This window comes from Ranitomeya variabilis, chromosome 4 (genome assembly GCF_051348905.1).
Source record: "Ranitomeya variabilis isolate aRanVar5 chromosome 4, aRanVar5.hap1, whole genome shotgun sequence".
NCBI lineage: Eukaryota > Metazoa > Chordata > Amphibia > Anura > Dendrobatidae > Ranitomeya > Ranitomeya variabilis.
This window is the reverse complement of record NC_135235.1, coordinates 739,789,133-739,815,507: the sequence shown is the minus strand read 5'-3', so window position 1 is coordinate 739,815,507 and position 26,375 is coordinate 739,789,133. Positions and strand designations below refer to the sequence as shown.

Genomic DNA, 26,375 nt, shown 5'->3' with positions numbered 1-26,375 from the left:
GCAAACAGGTCACAGGTGAGGATGTTACCTTTAGTAGCCATTCAAACCCATTTGTGTCATCTTCCGTGCATGTTATCAGGCCAAAATCACCAGGGTATGTGAACTTTTGATCAGGGTCATCAGGATGTTTTGCTTTGTCACTATGATTTTAAAAGAGAAAACACAGTAGTTTGACAATAAATGGCTTCACCCAACCACTAACCGTGAGTGGAGAAAAGGTTTGGGTGTTATCATTCATATTCTCTGAAAAAAGGCCAAGAAAGCAAAAATTCTGCCCGATTATGTAAACTTTTGAGAACTGCATGTGTGTGTGGGTGTGTATATATGTGTATGTATATATTACACACACACACACACACACACACACACACACACACACACACACACACACACACACACACACACACACACACACACACACACACACACACACACACACACACACACACACTTATCCTGGCAGGAATGATCGCCCTCATCCCTATACTGGTATGATTGGCCCCCTCCTTATCCTGGTATGATTGGTCCCATTGGAAAAGACTAAAAAAAAACAACCAAACCATTACACTTGCCTTCTCCGTTCCCTGGCAGTGTCCTCGCATGGCAGGGACATCATGTGCTGCTCACAAGCAGAGCACAGCTGCCGGAATACTCACCGGGACTGTGCGCACATAGAGCAGTGAGTATTCCTTGCTCTTCAGTAGCGCGCGGTGTCAGCCATCGGCTTCCTGCTGCTGCCGGCGGTCACTTGTGCCGATACTTAAAAGAAATGATTGCGCGCTACTGAAGAGCAATGAATACTCACTGGTCTTTGTGCGCACAGTCCCGGTGAGTATTCCGCCAGCTGTGCTCTGCTTGTGAGCAGCACATGATGTCCCTGCCATGCGAGGACACTGCCAGGGAACGGAGGAAGGCAAGTGTAATGTGTTGTTTTTTTTTTTAATACTTTCTGATGGAAGCCTGCATACCAGGGATAGGGCCAGTCATACCAGGATGCCAAAAAGAAATGAATATTCATTACCCTCCCCCCCCCCCCCCCCTCATTTTCCTCCACACTTTGGGAGGAAAAGTTTTCATAGTCCAAAAAATACGGTATATACACTGCACAGTACCACTCCTCCTGTCCTGTATACATACACTGCACAGTACCACTCCTCCTGTCCTGTATATATACACTGCACAGTACCACTCCTCCTGTATATATACACTGCACAGTACCACTTCTCCTGTCCTGTGTATATATACACTGCACAGTACCACTCCTCCTGTATATATACACTGCACAGTACCACTCCTCCTGTCCTGTATATATACACTGCACAGTACCACTCCTCCTGTCCTGTATACATACACTGCACAGTACCACTCCTCCTGTCCTGTATATATACACTGTACGGTACCACTCCTCCTGTATATATACACTGCACAGTACCACTCCTCCTGTCCTGTATATATACACTGCACAGTACCACTCCTCCTGTCCTGTATATATACACTGCACAGTACCGCTCCTCCTGTCCTGTATATATACACTGCACAGTACCACTCCTCCTGTATATATACACTGCACAGTACCACTCCTCCTGTCCTGTATATATACACTGCACAGTACCACTCCTCCTGTCCTGTATACATACACTGTACGGTACCACTCCTCCTGTATATATACACTGCACAGTACCACTCCTCCTGTCCTGTATATATACACTGCACAGTACCACTCCTCCTGTATATATACACTGCACAGTACCACTCCTCCTGTCCTGTATATATACACTGCACAGTACCACTCCTCCTGTCCTGTATACATACACTGCACAGTACCACTCCTCCTGTCCTGTATATATACACTGTACGGTACCACTCCTCCTGTCCTGTATATATACACTACACAGTACCACTCCTCCTGTCCTGTATATATACACTGCACAGTACCACTCCTCCTGTCCTGTATATATACACTGCACAGTACCACTCCTCCTGTCCTGTATATATACACTGCACAGTACCACTCCTCCTGTCCTGTATATATACACTGCACAGCACCACTCCTCCTGTATATATACACTGCACAGCACCACTCCTCCTGTCCTGTATATATACACTGCACAGTACCACTCCTCCTGTCCTGTATATATACACTGCACAGTACCACTCCTCCTGTCCTGTATATACACTGCACAGTACCGCTCCTCCTGTCCTGTATATATACACTGCACAGTACCACTCCTCCTGTCCTGTATATATACACTGCTTAGTACCACTCCTCCCGTCCTGTATATATACACTGCACAGTACCACTCCTCCTGTCCTGTATATATACACTGCACATATATACACTGCACACCATCTCGCGAGACCGCAAAGCACTCTTCAGACCGGAGCGCACGAGGAGCATCGGTAACCGCTTCCTGGATCCAGGGGCCAGCAGAAGGTGAGTATATAACTATTTTTTATTTTAATTCTTTTTTTTTTTTACAGGGATATCATGCCCACATTGCTATATACGTGGGCTGTGCAATATACTACATGGGCTGTTTTGCCACGACCTATCAGCGACTTGGATTCCATGACAGACAGAGGCCGCGACCAATATCCGTGACAGACAGACAGACGGAAGTACCCCTTAGACAATTATATAGTAGATATATTGGAAAATCCATTGAAAATGTATTATCCCAAGTAATCCCCTATCCTGAGAACTTTCCAATTTCCGGGGTCCAACTGCTGGGACCCCCATGATCCTGAGAAATGGAGCTCTAAAAAGCACCATGTAAATGGATCTGTGGTCGCCATTCACATGTGGCTCTTAAAATAACTCCTTTAAGAAGAGTGAGGTGCATGACAAAGTATAGCAAAATCCACGGATCGGGGGTGGGGGGAGGGTTATAGTATGTGGGGTTTGTGCGGCAGGGCTGCTTTTTTGTCCCAGTCCGGCCCCGGTCATGGTTCGTGACATGACAGCATATGAAGTTCTTCTATGTACAAAGGTGTTTTTCTACCTTCTGGACACCATTGATTATTGATACCCTGCTTTACATGATGTGTTTTGTTGTATGAGCTCCCTTGGTAAGGATTAACACGTGTCATGACACAGGACGGGGTTTTTCTCCCGTCCTGGTCAGGTAGGGTTTAACCTTATTTAGCCTCTCTTTGGTTCAGTGAAGGCTATTTAGCTCTGCTGCTGGCCTGGTTCTGTGGCAGTGATACTTTTGCTTACCCGGGTTTAGTTGACCCAGGTTATCGTTCTGATATCGTTGTGCTTGTGTATCCAGTGTATGACCCGGCTTAGACTCTGTTTCTGCCTCTTGATTCGGTGCCGCTCTGTACTCTCTAGTTCTGACCCCTGGCCCTGTCTTTGACCATTCTCTGTCTTGTTCTTTTGTCCTGCGCTCCCATCTGGCTACCGACCTCGGCTTGTCCCGCACCATCCTTCTGTCTCGTTACGTGATCTGCCAGGTCCTGCTCTTCTTTTCCTCGAGCACTGCTGTGTCCGTGCATTCCCTGGTTGTCCTACGTCTCACGTGCAGCAAACCATTGAAAGACACACCGTGTGTGTGTCTTTATCACCCATATCTTGATGCAGAAATGAGTAAACTTTTTTGAAATGACCATACTGCTAAGAATAAAGATAATTTTCTCCTCACTGCATTCAGCTGCGTGCGGGTACCAGGCAGCACAATAATACTGTTAACCTGCATATTGACTGCATATCTGCAGGTTAACAATGTTATTTCTGGTGACACGTTCCTTTTAACATAGAACAAAAATGTACCAATAAAAATGCTCACAACCCGGGAATAGAACTGGATCAATAGCTAGTCCTTGTATATGCTCCCCCAGCCTGGTATATGCTCCCCTCCCCCCCCCCCCCCACCCCCACCCCCCAGCCTAGTACATTCTCCCATATCCCGGTATATAGTGATCCAATCTGGTGTATGCTCCTCCCATATCCTGGTGTATGCTTCCCCCCCCCCCCCCCCATCCTGGTGTATGCCATCCCCCGGCCTGGTTTATGCTCCCTCCAGCCTGGTATATGCTTTCCCCCATCCTAGCATAAGCTTTCCCCCGGCCTGGTTTATGCTTCCATTGGCCTGGTTTATGGTCAAGCTATTTGACCAAGGCATTGTTCAGGAAAACCCTTTATGGGCTTTTATTTTTGAAACGGACTGCAGGAAGGTAGTGGTGCCGGTCCGTTTCCTCCAGGCCTGGTCTTATAAATGGCCCAGATTCCAGTTTAGAAAAACCCTGCAGGAAGAGTTTAGGTGTCAGTTTGGCGTATGCAACTTGGTGAGCAAGATGCAGAAGCTCAGCCTACATACGCCAGCTGCATGTCTGTCATTCGGCCTGCCACACTGCAACCCAGGCCTGCGGACAAAATGGAGGAAATCCTGAGGCAGCTGGTCCTCACACAGCAGCAGACCAATAACCTGTTGCTGCAGCAAATTGCAGCCCTGCGTGAGGCACCTCCAGCGCCGACCCCAGAACGTCGCGAGGCCGAGGCAAGGTCTGCTCCACTCTGAGGAAACTGAGTCCGGAAGACTATGTGGAAGGTTTCCTCACAGTCTATGAGCGCACGGTAGAGCGGGAGAACCTGCCATTGTCCCAGTGGGCCAAAGTGGTGGCTCCTTTCCTGAGCGATGACGCGCTAAAAGCCTACTTTGACCTCAGTCGGGAGGACGCCCAGGACTTTGCCAAGCTAAAAAGTGAGATCCTTGCCCGACTGGGAGTTAATACCTATGTGAGAGCCTAATGGGAGTTTTCTTGTACTTTTGTGGAAGCCCGGACTGCCCAGTCTCAGGTTTATGACTTGATGTAGCTTGTAAAAAAAGTGGCTCCAACCTGAGATTTTGTCTCCGGCCCACATGGTGGAGAAGGTGGTGGTCGACCAGCTGGTGAGGACTCTACCAGCAGCCATACAGTGTTGGGTGGGGCAAGGGGACCCAGGCACTCTGGACCAGGTGGTGGGACTGATTGAGCGGTACACAGCCACTCAGGATTTTATATGGGACACGGCTTATTACGTCGGGCCCCACTAACCCAGGAGCCTGGGAAAAATCCACGTCCCTCTACAGGAGCTAATCAGGACCGGGCCCGTACCGAGGGGGTATCCCAAGGGGAGAAGTACAGCAGTTCCATGTCTCCTAAGTCTGCCCCAAGGTACAGTCACGCCACAGCTATCAAGTTTTGGTGGTGCCAGAGCCCTGACATGTGACTGCCAACTGCCCCCTGACAGCTGAACCCATGGACTGCGGATTTACTCACCGAGTGTCCATGTATGCCCAGCCAGTCTGCCCCGCCACCTACTGGCACTGTCAATACCGAACCCCAGCTGTGCATGGTACTCGCTAGTGGATACCAGACGGACACTCTTTGGGACTTGGGATGCTTAGAGACACTGGTACATGGGTCCCTTGTTGCTGTGGACAATCCCAATGGATGGAAGGTGGGGGTGGTATGCTTACATGGGGAACTCCGAGAGTACCCAACTGTGGAGGTTTCATTTTCCACCCTGTGTGGAGAGATAAGACGTGGTGGGAGTGGTAAAGACTGTTCCGTATGGGACTGTATTGGGAAGAGACTTACCCCTTCTCTGGTGGGAGAATAGGGTTAACCCTCCCAGGGTTTATGTTATTGCGGGCGCGGAACCTAAAGTTACCGAGTCAGGGATACCTGCTGTAGGGGGTCGCCAACCTAGGGACAGAGTGTAACCGCTATAGGTTTCCCCTAGAGGTATTGGCAGGAGAGGTCGAGGAGACCCGACTGATCCCCAAGCTGGAAGTGTCCCCTGGTAAGTTCTGGATAACTCAGCTCCAGGATCCCACTCTGACCCGGGCATTGGACAGAGTAATCAAAGTTAATGGGGTGGCTCAGCAACCGGGTGCAGAGTTGGTGTTCCCACATATGGCGATCAACCAGGATTTATTATACAGGGTTGATAAAATGCAGGATGAGGTGGTTGAACTACTGGTAGTGCCCCAATCCTACCGTCGGGCGGTGCTCGACATGGCTCACCCCCACATGCTGGGAGGGCATTTGGGGGCCATAAAGACGCAGGAGCGCATACTTGGGTTATTTTTTTGGGCCTGGGTTCTACGCTGAAGTCCAGAAGTACTGTGGTACGTGTTCAGAGTGCCAACTAACCTCACCCACCGCAAACTACCAGAGTCCATTGTAGCCTGTGCCCATTATAGAGGTACCTTTTGAGCAGATTGATGGATCTGGTAGGGCCAATAGTAAAATCTGCCTGGGGCCACCAACACATTAGTAGTCAAAGAAAAACACAAAAATTGAGCTTGGATTAATTTGATATACATGCAGAACATAAACGCATGTTCACATTGGCCATAAAGCGCACAGAACCTACAAAAAACAAAATGAGCAAAAAACCCTGCTGTAACTAAATAAGTAAAAAGCAAGTGCAAGTAACTCGGGGTTCTTAGTAATACTGTTTTTGATCAAATATTGCATAAAAGCCATCCCACCATCATTAAGGTGCCCTGATCTGGTGTCCATAGATTGGGATTTGGTCCTTTTTGTCTGCCCTTATTTACACACTAAGGTCAACTTTGACACATGATAAGGTTTTTAATATTAGACAGCATAGGACTGTCCCGATCAGGGCACCTTAACAATGGTGGGATGGCTTTTATAGTATTTTTGATCAAAAACCATATTACTAAGTACCCTGAGTTATTTACATGCACTTGCTTTTTACTTATTTACAGCAGGGTTTTTTGCTCATTTTGTTACTTGCAGGTTTTGTACATATTGGTAGTTGTAGACTACGCCACACGGTACCCAGAGGCCATTCTGCTTCGGCACACCTCGGCTAAGCTTATCGTCTGTGAGTTTGCCATGTTCTGTCGCCTTGGGCTACTGAAGGAGATCCTCACTGTTCAGGGGACTCCTTTCATGTCCAAGGTGATGAAGGAACTGTGCAGGCTCCTCAAGATAAAACAGTTGCTTACGTCGGTGTACCACCCTCAGACCGATGGACTAGTCGAGCGTTTTAACAAAACCCTCAAGTCCATGTTGAAGAATGTAGTCTCCAAAGATGGAAGGGATTGGGACATGTTGTTGCCCTACTTGATGTTCGCCATTCATGAGGTGCCATAGGCTTACACGGGATTTTCGCCCTTTGAGATACTGTATGGCAGGCATCGTAGGAGTCTGCTGGACATAGCCACAGAGACATGGGAGCAGGAACCCTTATCCACATACGAGTGTCATTGAGCACGTGGCTAATATGTAGGACCGGATTGCAGCCATCCTGCCTATTATAAAAGAGCATTTATTGGATGCTCATGCAGCACAGTGCCGCGCATATAATAAAATGGCCACGGCCCTTTCCTTTAAAGCAGGAGATCGGGGGATGGTTTTGGTGCCCACCACTGAAAGCAAGCTTATGGCCAAGTGGCAAGGGCCGTATGAAGTTCAGGGAAAAAATGGGGGAAGTAAACTACCGAGTTTACCAGCCCGGAAAAAGGAAACCCGAACCATTGTATCACGTTAATTTGTTAAAAGCGTGGAAGGACCAGGAGTGTATGCTTACGGAGGTGACTCCAGAAGGATCATCTGGGGCCCCTCCGATGTCAGTTCCGACAGAGGCGCAGGGAGAGGTAAACATGGGAGACACCCTCTCGAAACAGCGGCGTGAGGTGCTGTAATTGGTACAGAAGAATGCAGATGTATTCTCGGGATTACCCAGTCATACCTCTGTCATCCAGCATGACATTGTCACCGAGCCACACGTAAGGCTACGAATGAAACCGTACCGTGTGCCCGAGGCCTGGATAAAAGCCATCGTGAGTGAGGTAAAACAAATGCTCCAACTGGGAGTAATAGTAATAGAATCCCAGAGTGACTGGGCTAGCCCAATTGTGCTAATCCCGAAGCCAGACGGATCATTGCAATTCTGTAATGACTTCCGCAAATTAATGAGGTGTCGAAGTTCAACCTGTACCCAATGCCCCGGGTGGACGAGCAGATCGAGCGAATGGGTCAGGCCCAGTGCTTTATCATGTTCGATCTGAACAAGGGTTATTTGCTGGTGCCTCTTATGGAGTCGGCAAAGGAAAAGACCGCCTTTATAACACCAGAGGATCTTTACCACTATGTAGTCTTGCCCTTTGGACTACATGGGGATCCTGCCACATTCCAGAGGCTGATGGATATAGTGCTGTAATCCCATCGGAAGTATGCGTCAGCGTACTTGAATGACTTTATCATCTTTAGTACTGAATGGCATACCCACTTGTCCCAGGTACAAGCGGTAGTAGATTCGCTCAGAGCCACGGGCTTGATGGCGAGTCTCAAGAAATGTGAGGTAGGGCTCAAGGAAGCCCGGTACTGGGGTTATCAAACCCCAAATAAATAAAATCGAGGCCATTCAGAACTGGCTCTGACCTTTGACCACTAAACAGGTGAGAGTGTTTCTCAGTATCATTGGGTATTACCATAGGTTTATACCTAATTTTTTGGGGAGAACCACACCGTTTACCGATCTCCTCAAGGGAAAGAAGTCAGTCATGGTACGCTTCCTCCGCCTGGGATCCAAGGAACCAATCTATGAAGGTGGCGCTGTGCAGATAGCCCTTCCTCATTAGCCTCAACATTCAGAAATGCTTCATTGTGCAGACAGTTGCCTCTTACGTGGGCCTGGGAGCAGTCCTGTCCCAGGAGTTGGACTGAGAGGAGCATCCGGTCACTTACCTAAGTAGGAAATTCGCCCCGGCCGAGAAAAATTATAGCGTAGTGGAGAAGGAGTGCCTGGCCAATAAGTTGGCCTTGGAGTCCCTACTCTATCATTTGCTCGGTCGACCATTTCACTTGGTGACAGATCATTCACCCTTGGCCTGGATGAGGAATCCACATCTATCATTCATCACTACAGCCACTTCGGCGTGCTCCTATCTACAGTCCTCTGATGAGCCCCTATGGGAGAGGGCGAAACGCGTAGGGACGGGACTAGAACACTGGGACAAATGACTATATATGATCCAGATAAGTGACCTATTATGGTTTTCTTTGCAAGATATTTTACTTCATTATGAACCATGACTTGAATACTATGGCACCAGACTGTGCTGTTGTTGGTATGTGGACACTGAGTCCAATATGGCTGTGACCTTTGACCTATTTTGGCTTATTTAGCAAGCTTTTTCCGCAACAGTGAGGCATTAATTTGTCCCTATTTTTAGGGCATTTTGATGAGACTATGAAACCAACGTTTTGTTGATATTGATTTTGATTCACCCAGTATGCATGTCTGTGATATCAATGGTGACCTCAATATCTAATGGGACCCATATTGGGTTATCAGGTGCTAATGCAGTAAGTCTCTATCTAACTTATCATTTATATTGGCCTGAGTATCGAGGGTGACTTAATGTAATCATGAAATAGTAAAAAAAACATTTTAAGGCCGCAGTTCGATATTTATCGAATTTTTTGCAATTTTTTGAGTTAGTTAGAGCCTTGTGTGAATGGTGTTGGGTTTGGGCGTGGGTAGCTGTTAGGGACACTTGAGGGTCAGGAGGGACAGCCGACGAGGAGTGGGGGTGCCATATCGATTCTAGGGTGCCAAACTCCACTGTCAGGAAGGGCTACTCTACTAGGAGCCCTTCAGGGTCACTCCTGGAATTTATACCCTTATTTTCACATTTTTGACCTGATTTGTACAGCTTTACCCAGCCCTGGTGTTGGTAATATACATTTTTAAATTAAAATTTATTATTAGTATTTTAGTGCATAACTAATAAAAATAATTTTTAAGGGTTTTTCTTATTGTTGTGGTTTACCTGGATGAGGAATGCCAAGGAGAGAAATGTGCTGATCACCCAATGGTTCCTGTCTTTGCAAAACATCAATTTTACCGTGGAACATTGAGCTGGGAAGTCACAGGGAAATGCGGATGCCCTGTCATGGGCCCCCCGTATGGTGACAAATGTTCAACCCCACAAGTTTGAACAGAGAGGGGGATATGTGAGGCAGCGACTGGTGTTATTTGCAGGGATCACTGTGTCCCCCCCAGGATGCGCTCAGAAGCATATTAGACCCGCTGGAGTGCCTTGTGGGCACAGCAGGACGCCTGTGAGTCACAAGGCAAAGTGAGGCTGTGTGCCCATGTTGCGTTTTTTCAGCGTTTCCGCAGCGGAAAACGCTTAAACGCTCACAAAACGCATCCCATTAATTTTAATTGCAATTGGTGTGCCCATACTGCGTATTTTTTCGCAGCAGAATCACATTGCGAAAAAAATACGCAGCATGTTCATTAATTTTGCGGAGTCGCTGTGCTTCCACCGCCATAGACTTGTATAGGAAAACGCTTGGAAAAAATGCAATAAAAATGCATCAAAATCTGCAAAACTGAAAACCAATTATGGGCTTTTATTTTTCAAATGTACAGCAGGAAGGTAGTGGTGCTAGTCCGTTTCCTCCAGGCTGGGTCTTATAAGTGGCCCATGGACACAGATTCCAGTTTAGAGAAACCCTACAGGAAGGGTTTGGGTGTCAGTTTGGAGTGTGCAACTTGCGGAGCAAGATGGCTCTGCAGAAGCTCAGCCTGTGTTAACAGAGTCAGCAGAGCGAACTTCTGGAACTCCGCAGTGTGATACGGTGGTGCTGTTGCCCTCGGCAACCAGACTCCCAGTGACTGCTTTGTTTCCCTGCTGCGATCCGGAGGATTCCGTATGCTGTACACTGTGTGAGTGTGGACATTAAAAACACGTTTGCTGTGAACTTTTTCTCTGGTCACTGACTGTCACACTGAACCAGCCCTGCTGCACTGCAATATATACAAACAAACAAACAAGGAAAAAACCATAATCGCTCCTACTCACCTTTTCCCCGCTCCTCTGCAGCGCGTAGTCTGTGTTAAATATTTAAATAAAATAGCGCCGGCCTCGCCGGAGCTCGCGGTAAGTCCTCACATATTCGGTCAGCACCTACATATACCGAAATCTCCGGCGCTACACTCCTCCTCCATCCTCATCGTCCTTCCTGTCACCTCTATTAACCCTGGATGCGTCCTCTGATATTGACCACACTGCGCAGGAGCAGTCAACACCGACTTCGGACAGAAGGACACAACCAAAGCTACATTATAGATACAGTCATGGCTGAAATTTAATTTTGGCAAAGCACTAACAATTTTGGCTGGACCATCTTTTGGAGGCGTTTATTCTCTGTATTTTTTTTTTATTCCAATACACACAAAGTAAACAATTTTCAATGGTGCCAACAATTTTGTCCATGACTGTATATAAAGAAATGTGAGACAATATAGAGATTAACCCCTTTACCCCCAAAGGGTGGTTTGCACGTTAATGACCGGGACAATTTTTACAATTCTGACCACTGTCCATTTATGAGGTTATAACTCTGGAACGCTGTAACGGATCCCAGTGATTCTGACATTGTTTTCTCGTGACATATTGTACTTCATGATAGTATAACTCACAAAAGGTTGCCCTTAATAGAATACCCCTGAAACAGGGAAATAAGTACCACTAGATACCAAATACATAAATCATTTTTTTGTTTTTGGTGATTACACTATATAGTAAATCCCAAAACAAGTGGTGCTTATTAAATAAAATATCATTTATTAAACATAAATTAAAACATAAATCAACATACAATACAAAAAAGTGCAAAATCCAATAAAAGAGGGACAATACAACCATAGGAAAACCACCAGATTTCTGTAACTAATTACTAATTTCTGAAGAAGCGGTCAGTGAAACGCGCGTCGGGGCAGAGGGACGCCGTGGAAAACCACACCATACACTTCTGGTAATGTGTTATTGTCGTATCTTACAGAGCTTTTACTCTCACATTTACTACTTTAGTCATAAGGGTTTCTTGCACATTTTACCATATGCCGTAACTGCCACAGTATATGACAGTCTAAGCTTTAGACATCAATTAATTATATGGCTAGTATGGGCTATGGTATTTACCCTACTGGATCCAATTTGAGGTCTTTTTGTGTGGTATCTAGCTCTTTTCATATTTTGTATTCAGTCACACCATAGTGTTACAGAAATCTGGTGGTTTTCCTATGGTTGTATTGTCCCTCTTTTATTGGATTTTGCACTTTTTTGTTATTGTATGTTGATTTATGTTTTAATTTATGTTTAATAAATGATATTTTATTTAATAAGCACCACTTGTTTTGGGATTTACTATATAGTGTAATCACCAAAAAAATGTGATTTATTTACTTCATGATAGTAGTAAAATTTCAATATGACTTGCGTTTATTTATGAAAAAAACGGAAAATTACGAAATTTTCTCTATATTTCCGACTTTGAATTTTTATGCCCTTAAATCACAGAGATATGTCACACAAAATACATAATAAGTAACATTTCCCACATGTCTACTTTACATCAGCACAATTTTGGAACCAACTTTTTTTTTTATTTCTTGTTAGGGATTTATAAGGGTTAAAAGTTGACCAGCGATTTCTCATTTTTGCAACACACTTTTTTTTTTTTTTTTAGGGACCACATCACATTTGAAGTCACTTTGAGGGGTCTATATGATAGAAAATACCCAAGTGTGACACCATTCTAAAAACTGCACCCCTCAAGGTGCTCAAAACCACAAGAATGATCTTTTTGCCCCCAAGTTTTTATTTTCGCAAGGGTAACAGAAGAAAGTGGACCCCAAAAGTTGTTGTGCAATTTGTCCTGAGTACGCTGATACCCCAGATGTGGGGGTAGAGGTGCATGGCAGAGCTCAGAAGGGAAGGAGCGCCATTTTGGAATGCAGACTTTGATGGAATCGTCTGCGGGCGTCAATTCTAACCCCAACACACCCCTAATCCTAATCACAACCATAACCCAAACCACATCCCTAACCCTGACACATCCCTAACCCTAATGGGAAAATGGAAATAAATACATCTTTTTTATTTTTCCCTAGCTAAGGGAGTGATAAAGGAGGGTTTGATTTACTATTTCTAGCGGATTTTTATGTTTGGCAGCTGTCACACACTAAAAGACGCTTTTTATTGCAAAAAATAGTTTTTGCGTCACCACATTTTGAGAGCGATAATTTTTCCATATTTTGGTCCACAGAGTCATGTGAGGTCTTGTTTTTTGCAGGACGAGTTGATGTTTTTATTGGTACCATTTTTGGGCACGTGACATTTTTTGATCGCTATTTATTCTGAAATTTGTTAGGCAGAATGAACAAAAAACAGCAATTCATGTATTTTTTAGGGGTGGCGTTTATACCGTTCCGCATTTGGTAAAATTGATGAAGCAGTTTTATTCTTAGGGTCAGTACGATTACAGCGATACCTCATTTATATATATTTTTTTATGTTTTGGCGCTTTTATACAATAAAAACTATTTTCTATAAAAAATAATTATTTTTGTATCGCTTTATTCTGAGGGCTATAACTTTTTTTTTTTCACTGACGCTGAATGGCAGCTTGTTTTTTGCGGGACAAGATGACGTTTTCAGCGGTACCATGTTTATATCCGTCTGTTTGATCACATGTTATTCCACTTTTTGTTCGGTGGTATGATGATAAAGCATTGTTTTTTTGCCTCATTTTTTATTTTTTTTACGGTGTTCACTGAAGGGGGTTAACTAGTGGGGCATTTTTATAGGTCGGGCCGTTACGGACACAGCAATACTAAATATGTGTACTTTTATTGTTTATTTTTTAAATTTACATAAAGAAATGTATTTATTGGAACAATATTTATTCTTTATTTAGGTTTTTGTTTTTTTTTTACATTGACCCAGGGTGGGACATCACTATATAGTGTCAGATCGCTGATCTGACACTTTGCAGAGCACTGTGTCAGATCAGCGACCTGACAGGCAGTGCAGGAGGCTTGCCTGATCTCAGCAGGCGCTCGCAAGCCACCTCCTTGGGAGAAAGGACCCGGAAGGACCTCCGCGGCCATCTTGGATCCAGGGCCTGCAGGGAGGAGAACGGAGGAGACCCTTGGAATAACACGATCACATCTCGCTGTTCTGAGGGTCTCAGGGAAGCATGCATGGAGCCCCCTCCCTGCGCGAAGCTTCCCTATGCCACCGGAACACTGCGATTATGTTTGGTTGCAGTGTTCCGGCAATTAATGTGTCGGGAGCGGTCCATGACCTCTCCTGGCACATAGAGCCGGATGTCAGCTGTGATAATCAGCTCACACTCGGCCGCGCTCCCCCCCATGAGCGCAGTTGATTGTGTATGATGTACTATCCCGTCGATGGTCATACGGGCCCGGGTCACCTCGATGGGATAGTACGTCAGATGTCAGAAAGGGGTTAAAAATACACTTTATTAGATTGCAATTGAAAACAGATAAAAATACAAAAAGCCATTTAAGAGGGATAAATGTAATCACAAAAGACAATGGAATGGGACATCTGGATGAGCAGTGGATAAGTCCTAAGCATCCAGCCTTATGGATCTTTCACGCGTCTTGATATTTCCAGTACTGGAAAAACCAGAACCGGAGATATCCGTGTCCATTTGTACGTGTATTTCATACATGTGGCAACCATGTGCCGCATCAGTATCCTAAGTACCGGTGCCTGCTTAAAAATTTAAAATAAAAAATCACATTATACTAACCTGAAGAGCTCATGCTCCTCTGCGAGGAAAACTAACAAGTACAATGTGATTAAAAGTTGGACTGCACTCTGACCAGTGTAAATCTATGAGCATGCTGTGGTTGTCCTCGTATCTCGGACGAGACTCGCCAATGCAAGTCAATTGGTGTGACAATTTATTGACCAGCAGAGGGGAAGCCGACGGCTGGGGGCTGATGTTTATAGCCTGCGAAGGTGGTAATACACATGGAGCTTCCCAGGATATTAATATCAGCTCACAGCTGTATACTTAGTCTTTCCTGGTTATTAAAATAGGGGCCACCTCAAAAAATAAAATGACGTAAGATGCCCTTTACTTAATAGCCAGCAAAGGTTAGGCAGAGAAATGAGGGCAGATTTTAATAGCCTATGAAGGGACCATAGACATTGACTCCATTCCAAACTAAAAACATCAGCTCTCAGCCGCCCAAGAAATAGCGCATATATAAGATGCACCAATCCGTGCACTTAGCCTCGCTCTTCCCACTTGCCTAGGTGCTGTGGCAAGTGGGGTGATAGTTGGGGGGATTGATGTCACCTTTGCATTGTCAGGTGACATCAAGCCCAGAGATTAGTAATGGAAAGGCGTCTTTAAGACATCCACATTACAAACCCCATAGTAAAATTGTATAAAAAAAAAAAAAACACACACACCCAGAATAGTCTTTAATTGAAAGAATGACAGACTCCTTTAATGAATCTAAATTAAACAATACTCACAACATCTCCCAGTCCACTGTGAAGCCAATGTCTCCTGTAACAGAATTAAAATAATAAACCACAATACTCCTCAATAGTCCATTTGTCCCACGGCGGGTCAAATACAAAGGTGCCATCAACCCCCCCCAACCATCAACCCACTTGCCACCGCACCAGGGCAAGTGAGAAAAGCGAGGTTAAGTGCCAGATTTGGTGCATCCTGTGGATTTGCCTTTTCTGGGGTGTCTGAGAGCTGATGTTTTTAGTCTAGGATGGGGCCAATATACATGGGAAAGTACCCCATTATAATAACCAGTAAAGGCTATGTTTACAACTGAAAGCTGATATTAATAGCCTGGGAAGCGCCATTGGTATTAAATTAAGCCCATGCCATTTTTTTTTTTTTTCCCCCCCAGAAAAATTATCATTTAACCCCTTCATGACCCAGCCTATTTTGACCTTATTGACCTGGCCATTTTTTGCAATTCTGACCAGTGTCCCTTTATGAGGTAATAACTCAGCAACGCTTCAACGGATCCTAGCGATTCTGAGATTGTTTTTTTCGTTACATATATGGGGTTCATGTTAGTGGTAAATTTAGGTTGATAATTTCTGCATTTATTTGTGGAAAAAAAATGGAAATTTGGCGAAAATTTTGCAATTTTCACATTTTGAATTTTTATTCTGTTAAACCAGAGAGTTATGTGACACAAAATAGTTAATAAATAACATTTCCCACATGTCTACTTTACATCAGCACAATTTTGGAAACAAAATTTTTTTTGCTAGGATGTTATAAGGGTTAAAATTTGACCAGTGATTTCTCATTTTTACAACAAAATTTACAAAACCTTTTTTTTTTAGGGACCACCTCCCATTTGAAGTCAGTTTCAGGGTTCTATATGGTTGAAAATACCCAAAAGTGACACCATTCTAAAAACTGCACCCCTCAAGGTGCTCAAAACCATATTCAAGAAGTTTATTAACCCTTCAGGTGTTTCACAGCAGCAGAAGCAACATGGAAGGAAAAAATAAACATTTAACTTTAGTCACAAAAATGATCTTTTAGCAACAATTTTGTTATTTTCCCCAGGGTAAAAGGAGAAACTGGACCACGAAAGTTTTTGTCCTGAGTACGCTGATACCTCATATGTGGGGGTAAACCATTGATTGGGCGCACGGCAGGGCTCGGAAGGGAAGGAGCGCCATTTGACTTTTTGAATGAAAAATTGGCTCCAATCTTTAGCAGACACCATGTCGCGTTTGGAGAGCCCCCGTGTGCCTAAACATTGGAGCTCCCCCACAAGTGACCCCATTTTGGAAAATAGACGCCCCAAGGAACTTATCTAGATGCATAGTGAGCACTTTAAACCCCCAAGTGCTTCACAAATTGATCCGTAAAAATGAAAAAAGTACTTTTTTTTCACAAAAATATTATTTTAGCCTCAATTTTTTGATTTTCACATGGGCAACAGGATAAAATAGATCCTAAAATTTGTTGGGCAATTTCTCCTGAGTACACCGATACCTCACATGTGGGGGTAAACCACTGTTTGTGCACATGGTAAGGCTCGAAAGGGAAGGAGCGCCATTTGACTTTTTGAATGGAAAATTATCTCCATCGTTAGCGGACACCATGTCGCGTTTGGAGAGCCCCTGTGTGCCTAAACATTGGAGCTCCCCCACAACTGACCCCATTTTGGAAACTAGACCCCCCAAGGAACTTATTTAGATGCATAGTGAGCACTTTAAACCCCCAGGTGCATCACAGAAGTTTATAACGCAGAGCCGTGAAAATAAAAAATAATTCCTTCCTCAAAAATGATTTTTTAGCCCGGAATTTTTTATTTTCCCAAGGGTAACAGGAGAAATTTGACCCCAAAAGTTGTTGTCCAGTTTGTCCTGGTACCCCATATGTGGGGGTAAACCACTGTTTGGGCACATGTCCGGGCTCGGAAGGGAGAGAGCACCATTTGACTTTTTCAACGCAAGATTGGCTGGAATCAATCGTGGCGCCATGTCGCGTTTGGAGACCCCCTGATGTGACTAAACAGTGGAAACCCCTCAATTCTAACTCCAACACTAACCCCAACACACCCCTAATCCCAACCCTAACCACAACCCTAACCCCAACACACCCCTAACCCTAGTCTTAACCCTAATTCCAACCCTAACCCTAAGGCTATGTGCCCACGTTGCGGATTTGTGTGCGGATTTTTCGGCACCGTTTTTGAAAAATCTGCAGGTAAAACGCACTGCGCTTTACCTATGGATTTACTGTGGATTTCCAGTGTTTTTTGTGTGGATTTCACCTGCGGATTCCTATTATGGAGCAGGTGTAAAACGCTGCGGAATCCGCACAAAGAATTGGCATGCTGCGGAAAATACAACGCAGCGTTTCCACGCTGTATTTTCCGCACCATGGGCACAGTGGATTTGGTTTTCCATAGGTTTACGTGGTACTGTAAACGTGATGGAAAACTGCTACCAATCCGCAGCAACCAATCCGCTGCGGATCCGCAGCCAAATCCGCACCGTGTGCACATAGCCTAATTCTAACCCTAATTCTAACCCTAACCCTATCCCTAAGTGCAACCCTATCCCTAAGTGCAACCCTATCCCTAAGTGCAACCCTAACCCTAATGGAAAAACAAAAATAAATATATTTTCTGTACTTTATTATTGTCCCTACCTATGGGGGTGATAAAGGGGGGGGGGGGGTTTATTTACAATTTTTTTTATTTTGATCGCTGTGATAGAATTTATCACAGCAATCAAAATGTACAGGGAACGAATCTGCCGGCCGGCAGATTCGGCGGGCGCACTGCGCATGCGCCCGCCATTTTCCAAGATGGCGGCGCCCATGCGAGAAGACAGAGGACACCGGGAGGGACACCAGGACTAGGTAAGTATGGGGGGGTGCGATCGGACAGCGGGCGGAGGGAAGGACTGGGGAGGGTCGGAGGGGAGAGGAAGGCACTTAGCACAGGATGGAGGGGTAGGGAACACTGAAATCAGCTGCAGATCGCCGCTGTCAGTCGGTGGGGGGGCCAGACCGGGGTCTCCAGCCATGGCCAATGGTATTGCAGCATCGGCCATGGCTGGATTGTAATATTTCACCAATTTTCATAGGTGAAATATTACAGATTGCTCTGATTGGCTGTTTCACTTTCAACAGCCAATCAGAGCGATCGTAGCCACGGGGGGGGGGGGGTGAAGCCACCCCCCTGGGCTGTAGCACCACTCCCCCTGTCCCTGCATGTCAGGTGAAATTGGAGTTAACCCTTTCACCCGGCCTGCAGGGACGTGATCCGACCATGACGCATATGCTGCGTCACAGGTCGGATTGGCACTGGTTTTCATGATGCATACGCTGCGTCAAAGGTCGGGAAGGGGTTAATTAAATACATGTACAGTAAGCTGCACACACACCGTACGAATTGTGTGTGTGACTGATATCATTTATATCTACAGACAGTGTACACACAGAATAATGTATCTATTCTATCTGCTCTGTCGCATCATGCTGTGATTTTATTGTACGCGGGAGATGAATTCTGGCTTTTCATCAATATATATTGTAGGTGTTATATATACATACACACACAGATGTGCTCAAAATTCTACATACCCCAGCAGAATTTTTGCTTTCATGTCCTTTTTTCAGAGAATATGAATTATAACACCATAACTTTTTCTCTACTCCTGGTTAGTGGTTGGGTGAAGCCATTTATTGTTAAACTACTGTGGTTTCTCTTTTTAAATCATAATGACAACCCAAAACATCCAAATTACCTGATTATAAGTTCACATACCGTGGTGATTTTAGCCTGATAACCTGCACAAAACTTGACACAAATTGGTTTGACTGGCTACTAAAGGTAACATTCTCACCTGTGACCTGTTTGCTTGTAATCAGTCTGTGTGCATAAAAGCTGAGATGAGTTTCTGGAAACCAGACTCTTCAGCCTGGAAGCTGCTCATGGGATCTTCCAACATGACAACGATCCAACACACAAGGCAAGGTTGATCTGTCATTGGCAACAGCAGAGCAAAGTGAAGGTTCTGGAGTGGCCATCTCAGTCTCCTGACCTCAATATCATTGAGCTACTCTGGAGAGACCTCAAGTGCGCAATTCATGCTAGACAGCATAGGAATTTACATGAACTGGAGGCTTTTTGCCGAGAAGAGTGGGCAGCTTTACCATCTGAGAAAATAAAGAACCTAATCCACAACTACCACAAAAGACTTCAAGCCATCATTGATGTTAGAGGGAGCAATACACGGTATTAAGTGGGGTATTGAACTTTTGATCAGGGTCATTTGGATGTTTTGGGTTGTCATTATGATTTAAAAAGTAAAAACACAGAAGTTTGACATTAAATGGCTTCACCCAACCACTAACCATGAGTGGAGAAAAAGTTTTGGTGGTATCATTCATAGTCTCTAACAAAAAAAAGCCAAACTTTTGAGCACAACTCTGTGTGTGTGTGTGTGTGTGTACACACACACACACACACACACACACACACACACACACACACACACACACACACACACACACACACACACACACACACACATATATATATATAAAAAATTTCCTTTGGAAGAATGTGTGTAAATTCTCTGTTAAAGTTCATGTTACAATCGTATTGCAATCGATTAGCAATCACATGGCATTCAGATGTCAATTGGATGTTGGGTGTGAAAAATTGGATTGTACTCACATGAAACTCACATTGCACTTGCATGACCCTAGTCCTACTTTTCTGGACTGAATTTGGAACTTTTCACAGTAATGGGTACAAGCCCTTAACACCTAATACACTGAAGCCATTGTCCCCTGTAAACATACCAAAATAAATGACAACAGTATCTCTCACCTGTCCAAAGTTGAAAGAATCGAGTTCCCAACGCTGTAATCCATCTGTGCGACATTTGCTCATAATAATATAATATTTATTTATATAGCGCCAACATGTTCCACAGCGCTTTACAATTCAACAGTTCATATACAACAATCATAACAAAGTTAATGATACAATCATTAATGCAAAGATTGACGACCCTGCCAGTAACAGCTTACAATCTATAATGTGGTGGGAGTGGGGCTTATTTACAATGATGGTCCAGCCATCTTGAGGAATTGTGGGTAGATAAAGGTTGGATGAGTTAGTCACCAGCCAATATTTGTAGTGCTTTTGGGTGTGACGAAGTTTGATAGAGGGTTATGAGGCAACCGCTCCCACTGAAGAGCTGGGGAAAACGACTCCTTGCAGCGTGAACGGGCCCATGAACTGTTGACCTCAGTGAGATCATCGCCGTTCACCGTGAGAAGTCGGGGTGCAACGAGTCATACTCCCCAGCTTTTCAATGTGAGTGGTCATTTCAGGTCACCGCTTATGCTGATGAGCAAATGTTGCACAGATGAATTACGGCGTGGGACACTTTGGATTCTTTCAACTTTGAACATATGGGGGATATTGTTGTTTTGTCATTTGTATTTCTTTACAGGGGACAATGGCTTCACTGGATTAGGTGTTAAGGTGAGTATAATGTGACTTTTTTATGTTATACTTAATTTTACTCTATATAGACAGCGGGGGCTGAATAGAACTCTCAATATTGTCCCCTGCTCATGCTGATCACTGGCAGAAAATTGTACAATGATGTGAGGTGTCTTCAACACCCGGCGCTGGGGATCAGTGCAAACAGAACTGCTGATTCCCAGGTGCCGCTACCTGTCACACTGATGACCCATGGATGTCATCCATGGGTCATCAGTATGCACGTCTGCGGGAAGTTTTGCAGCCGGTGCTGCTGCTAAAAAAAACAGTCATGTCCGCATGTCTTGCCCACAGACACACGGTCTGTGGAAACACACTGACGTGTACAGATTCATTCACTTGAATGGGTCAACTTGTTTAGGTTTCTCCGGTACATATGAAAACTGTCACCACATACCGGAGACACGGACGTGTGAAGAAGGCCTTAAGGGGGAACTCCCGTTTCCAAGATCTTATCCCAAAATATAGTAGGTGTAATAATAATAATAGCAAATAGCTCCAATTAGAAATATGGTATAGTTTTCCTGATTCTCTGCCACTTACTCCATGTCCAGGGCATTACAGAGCTTGGGTATCCATGGTTATGACCACTAGCAACTACCATTCACTATATGAGTGGTAGTAACCATGGATACCTAAGCTAATGCAATGCCCTGCACATGGGGTGAGCAACATAGCGAGTCAGAAGAACTATACTACATATTTCCTAATATTATCACATCTACTACATATTGGGATAGTTGATCAGAGATGGGAATACCCCTTTAAGAATCTTATATGTTTTTATGGTGTTTATTTTTATCTGTTGCTATAGATTGGAATGTAATAAAGCTTATTTTTAATCTTCCCTTTATTGCTTCAAACTTTTCGGCTTTTGTATATTATGTTTGTCGATTGTACTTGTAGAGGTTCTGTATCATGGGATTTGTGAACAGGTGCCTCACCACTGTCTTAGGTCATAGTATTGTTATACTTTGAGTTGTATAGAATTATGTATATAGAAATGATATAAAATATAAGGCATTGATATTGAAAAATAATAAAATCAGTTTTATTCTTGGCAGATGACTGTGGTGTCAAACCAGATACCTATGAAAAGCATGCCATTATTCCAGCTGTACCTCAAGCCCTTCAGAGCATAAATCAGTCAGCGGAGCCTTTTCAATCAGCCACCTATTTGGATTCCTCACAGACTGTTAAGCAAAATGAAAGTGGAAAAAGTGATATTGAACATGAAAAAATTCCCAAAGAGAAGAAACCATTTTCCTGTTCAGAATGTGGGAAATGTTTTAAATATAAATCTAAATTGCTTGCACATGAGAGAATTCACACAGGAGAAAAGCTATTTTCATGTCCAGAATGTGGAAACTGTTTCAACCACAAATCATATGTCCTTATGCATCAGCGAATTCACACAGGAGAAAAGCCATTTTCATGTTCAGAATGTGGGAAATGTTTTAACCAGAAGTCAAATTTGCTTACACATTACAAAAGTCACACAGGGGAGAAGCCGTATTCATGTTCAGAATGTGGGAAATGTTTTATCCACAGACCAGATCTTCTTAAACATCAAAGAATTCACACAGGAGAGAAGCCATATCCATGTCCAGAATGTGGGAAATGTTTTATCCGGAGATCAGATCTTCTTAAACATCAAAGAATCCACACAGGGGAGAAACCATATTCATGTCCAGAATGTGGGAAATGTTTTATCCAGAAACCAGATCTTCTAAAACATCAAAGAATTCATACAGGAGAGAAGCCATATTCATGTCCAGAATGTGGGAAATGTTTTATTCAGGGACAAGATCTTATTAAACACCAGAGAATTCACACAGGAGAGAAGCCATATTCATGTCCAGAATGTGGGAAATGTTATAGTACGAGTACAAAACTTGTTGCTCATCAGAAGACTCATACAGAGTAGAACCCATTTGTTATGTTTAGAATGTGGGAAATGTTATTCCTGGGAATCATATCTTCCTCATCTAAAAACTTATGTAGAGTGTGAAGGAAATAATAAGGGAAATCAATAAGGCAGTAGAGTTTCATTTAGTAGACATAAGGGTGAAACTGGATATACCAGTATTGTAAGCACAAAGGGGCTTTTGCTGGAGGTAGATGTTAATCCTGGCACCTTAGCTCCTGGATTCTCAGTTTAGGCTAAGGGTACCATCACACAGTGCCATTTTCATCGCTACGATGGCACGATCCGTGACGTCGCAGCGTCGTATGATTATCGCTCCAGCGTCGTAGACTGCGGTCACACTTTGCAATCACGGCACTGGAGCGATGCCGAAGTCCCCGGGTAACCAGGGTAAACATTGGGTTACTAAGCGCAGGGCCGCGCTTAGTAACCCGATGTTTACCCTGGTTACCAGCGTAAACGTAAAAAAAACAAACAGTACATACTTACATTCCGGTGTCTGTCCTCCGGCGTCTCAGCTTCTCTGCACTGTGTAAGCACCATAGCCGGAAAGCAGAGCGGTGACGTCACCGCTGTGCTCGCTTTCCAGCCGGCAGGCCACACACACACAACAATCCAGCGATGTCAGCGGGTGATCAAGCGACGAAAGAAAGTTCCAAACGATCTGCTACGACGTACGATTCACAGCGTGATGTCTGATCGCAGTAGCGTGTCAGACACAACGATATCGTAACGATATCGCTAGAACGTCACGAATTGTGCCGTCGTAGTGATGAAAATGGCACTGTGTGACAGTACCCTAAGGTCAGATTAGCATTCAGGGGCTTTGCCAAGGGCTGCATACGTCCTCCGCTAAGCGCTGCCTACTTCTGCATGCGTCCTGCATATCTATCTTTAACATTGGGTACGCAGGACATGCGCATGTGTTTTTTTGCGTTCCCGTGCGGTTAGTGGGCACGTCAAAACGACGCATCTACATACATCTGCATACATCCGCATGTTTTGCGTACCCAATCTTAAAGATAGGTACGCTGGTCGCATGCAGAAGTATGCGGAAGTATGCAGGGCTTTGCGCAGGACGTACGCAGCCCTCCGCAAAGACCCCGGTTGCTAAAGTGAACCCGGCCCTACGCGGTGTTAGCAAATAGTCTGTACTAGCAGGAATACTTCCTATTATCTGTATAGGAAGAAATGGGTATTTAAAAGGGCACAACTTGGCTCATCATCCATTCATAGACAGCATTGTTTAACACCTTCCCGATTTGCGCTGTATATATATGTTGCAGGAGTGGTGTTCCCGCAAACCACCGTATACATATGGTGCTGTGATCAGCTAGGTCAGCGATCTGTCATTATACAGTTGATGCCCCATCCTGGGGCAATGTAAAAGAGTAAATAAAAAAGTAAATAAATTGAAAAAATATTTTTGAAAAAAATCCCAAAATAAAGATCAAAAAAAGAAAAATTATAAATCCAATAAATAAATTTATTTATGTAAAAAAAAATAAAATAGAAAAAGTACACATATTTGGTATCACCCCTTGTGGAACGACCTGCCCTATAAAACTGTCCCACTAGCTAATCCCAACAGTGAAGATCGTAAAAACAAACAAAAAAAAAACAAGGCAAAAAACTGCTTTATCATGATATTGCTGAACAAAAAGTGGATAAAAACACAATAAAAAAAACAAACTACATAAAAATTGTACAGCTGAAAACTTCTTGTCTTGCAAAAAAACAAGCTGCCATACGTGTTTGTCAGCAGAAAAATAAAAAAGTTATAGCTCTCATAATAAAGCGATTCTTTTTTGTGTAAAATAGTCTTTATTGTGTAAAAACACTAAAACATAAAAAAATAAATGAGGTCTTGCTGTAATCGTACTGACCCAAAGAATGAAACTGTCTTATCAATTTTGCTACACGAGGAACGGCATAAAAAATAAAATGTGTGAATTACTTTTTTTTGTTCATTCTGTCTTCCAAAAATCGGAATAAAATGCGATAAAGTCATGTGTCTGAATATTATACCAGTAAACGTCAACCCGTCCTGCAAAAAACAAGTCCTCGCATGACTCTGTCAGCAAAACTATGGAAAAATTATAGCGCTCAAAATATGGCGATGCAGTTTTTGCAATAAAAATAGTCTCTCAATGTGTGACAGCAGACAAACATAAAAAAAAAAAGATAAATCTGGTGTGACGACAGAGCAATTTGTCTTAATTATCCACACATCTATTTTCTGTAAGCCAGGAGGAATAGACTATTATCTATATGTTGAGATTTGTATTTATGCGTTGTTTGTTCAGTTGGTCAAGATAAAACCATACACTGTTGTCATTGTAGTATTAAACGTTGATTTTTGATCATTTTGAATAGCTAATGTTTACCTCTTATATTAGCTCCTACAACTTGGGGTACTGTCACACATTGGCACTTTGATCGCTACGACGGTACGATCCGTGACGTTCCAGCGATATCCATACGATATCGCTGTGTCTGACACGCAGCAGCGATCAGGGATCCTGCTGAGAATCGTACGTCGTAGCAGATCGTTTGGAACTTTCTTTCGTCGCTGGATCTCCCGCTGTCATCGCTGGATCGTTGTGTGTGACACCGATCCAACGATGCGTTCGATTGTAACCAGGGTAAACATCGGGTTACTAAGCGCAGGGTCGCGCTTAGTAACCCGATGTTTACCGTGGTTACCAGCGTAAAAGTAAAAAAAAACAAACAGTACATACTCACATTCCGGTGTCTGTCCCCCGGCGTTCTGCTTCTCTGCACTGTGAGCGCCAGCCGGCCGGAAAGCGAGCACAGCGGTGACGTCACCGCTGTGCTTTCCGGCTGGCACAGACACAGTGGAGAGAAGCAGAACGCCGGGGGACAGACACCGGAATGTAAGTATGTACTGTTTGTTTGTTTTTACTTTTACGCTGGTAACCACGGTAAACATCGGGTTACTAAGCGCGGCCCTGCACTTAGTAACCCGATGTTTACCCTGGTTACCCGGGGACTTCGGCATCGTTGGTTGCTGGAGAGCTGTCTGTGTGACAGCTCCCCAGCGACCACACAATCACCAACGATCACGGCCAGGTCGTATCGCTGGTCGTGATCGTTGGTAAATTGTTTAGTGTGACAGTACCCTTATTGTCTGTTATCTTTAGAAAACAGTGATGTAGGGTAATTGAACAATGGATTTTTACTTAATATGTTGAATGACCATTGTGTGGGTTCTGTGGCTTGTTGACTTGCAAAACAGGGGATTAACTATGCAAATTGATTAAATAGTCAAACAATGTGAGTTAAGGTACCTTCACATTTAGCGACGCTGCAGCGATCTAGACGACAATCTAGATCGCTGCAGCGTCGCTGTGTGGTCGCTGGAGAGCTGTCACACAGACAGCTCTCCAGCGACCAACGATGCCGAAGTCCCCGGGTAACCAGGGTAAACATCGGGTTACTAAGCGCAGGGCCGCGCTTACTAACCCGATGTTTACCCTGGTTACCAGTGCTAATGTAAAAAAAACCAAACACTACATACTTACATTCCGGTGT

General features: G+C 44.1%; 1 protein-coding gene across 2 annotated transcripts in view; it reads left to right on the top strand.

The window, feature by feature from the left end:
* The window catches only part of LOC143768034 (uncharacterized), a 47,433-nt gene extending 23,192 nt beyond the window's left edge, over positions 1-24,241 (top strand). For both annotated transcript variants that reach the window (XM_077256687.1, XM_077256688.1), the window contains exon 7: positions 21,958-24,241. In XM_077256687.1, coding sequence (XP_077112802.1) covers positions 21,958-22,820 — 863 coding nt within the window. In that variant the 3' untranslated portion in view covers positions 22,821-24,241. The remainder of the gene's footprint in view (positions 1-21,957) is intronic.
* The last annotated feature ends 2,134 nt before the right edge of the window (positions 24,242-26,375 follow it).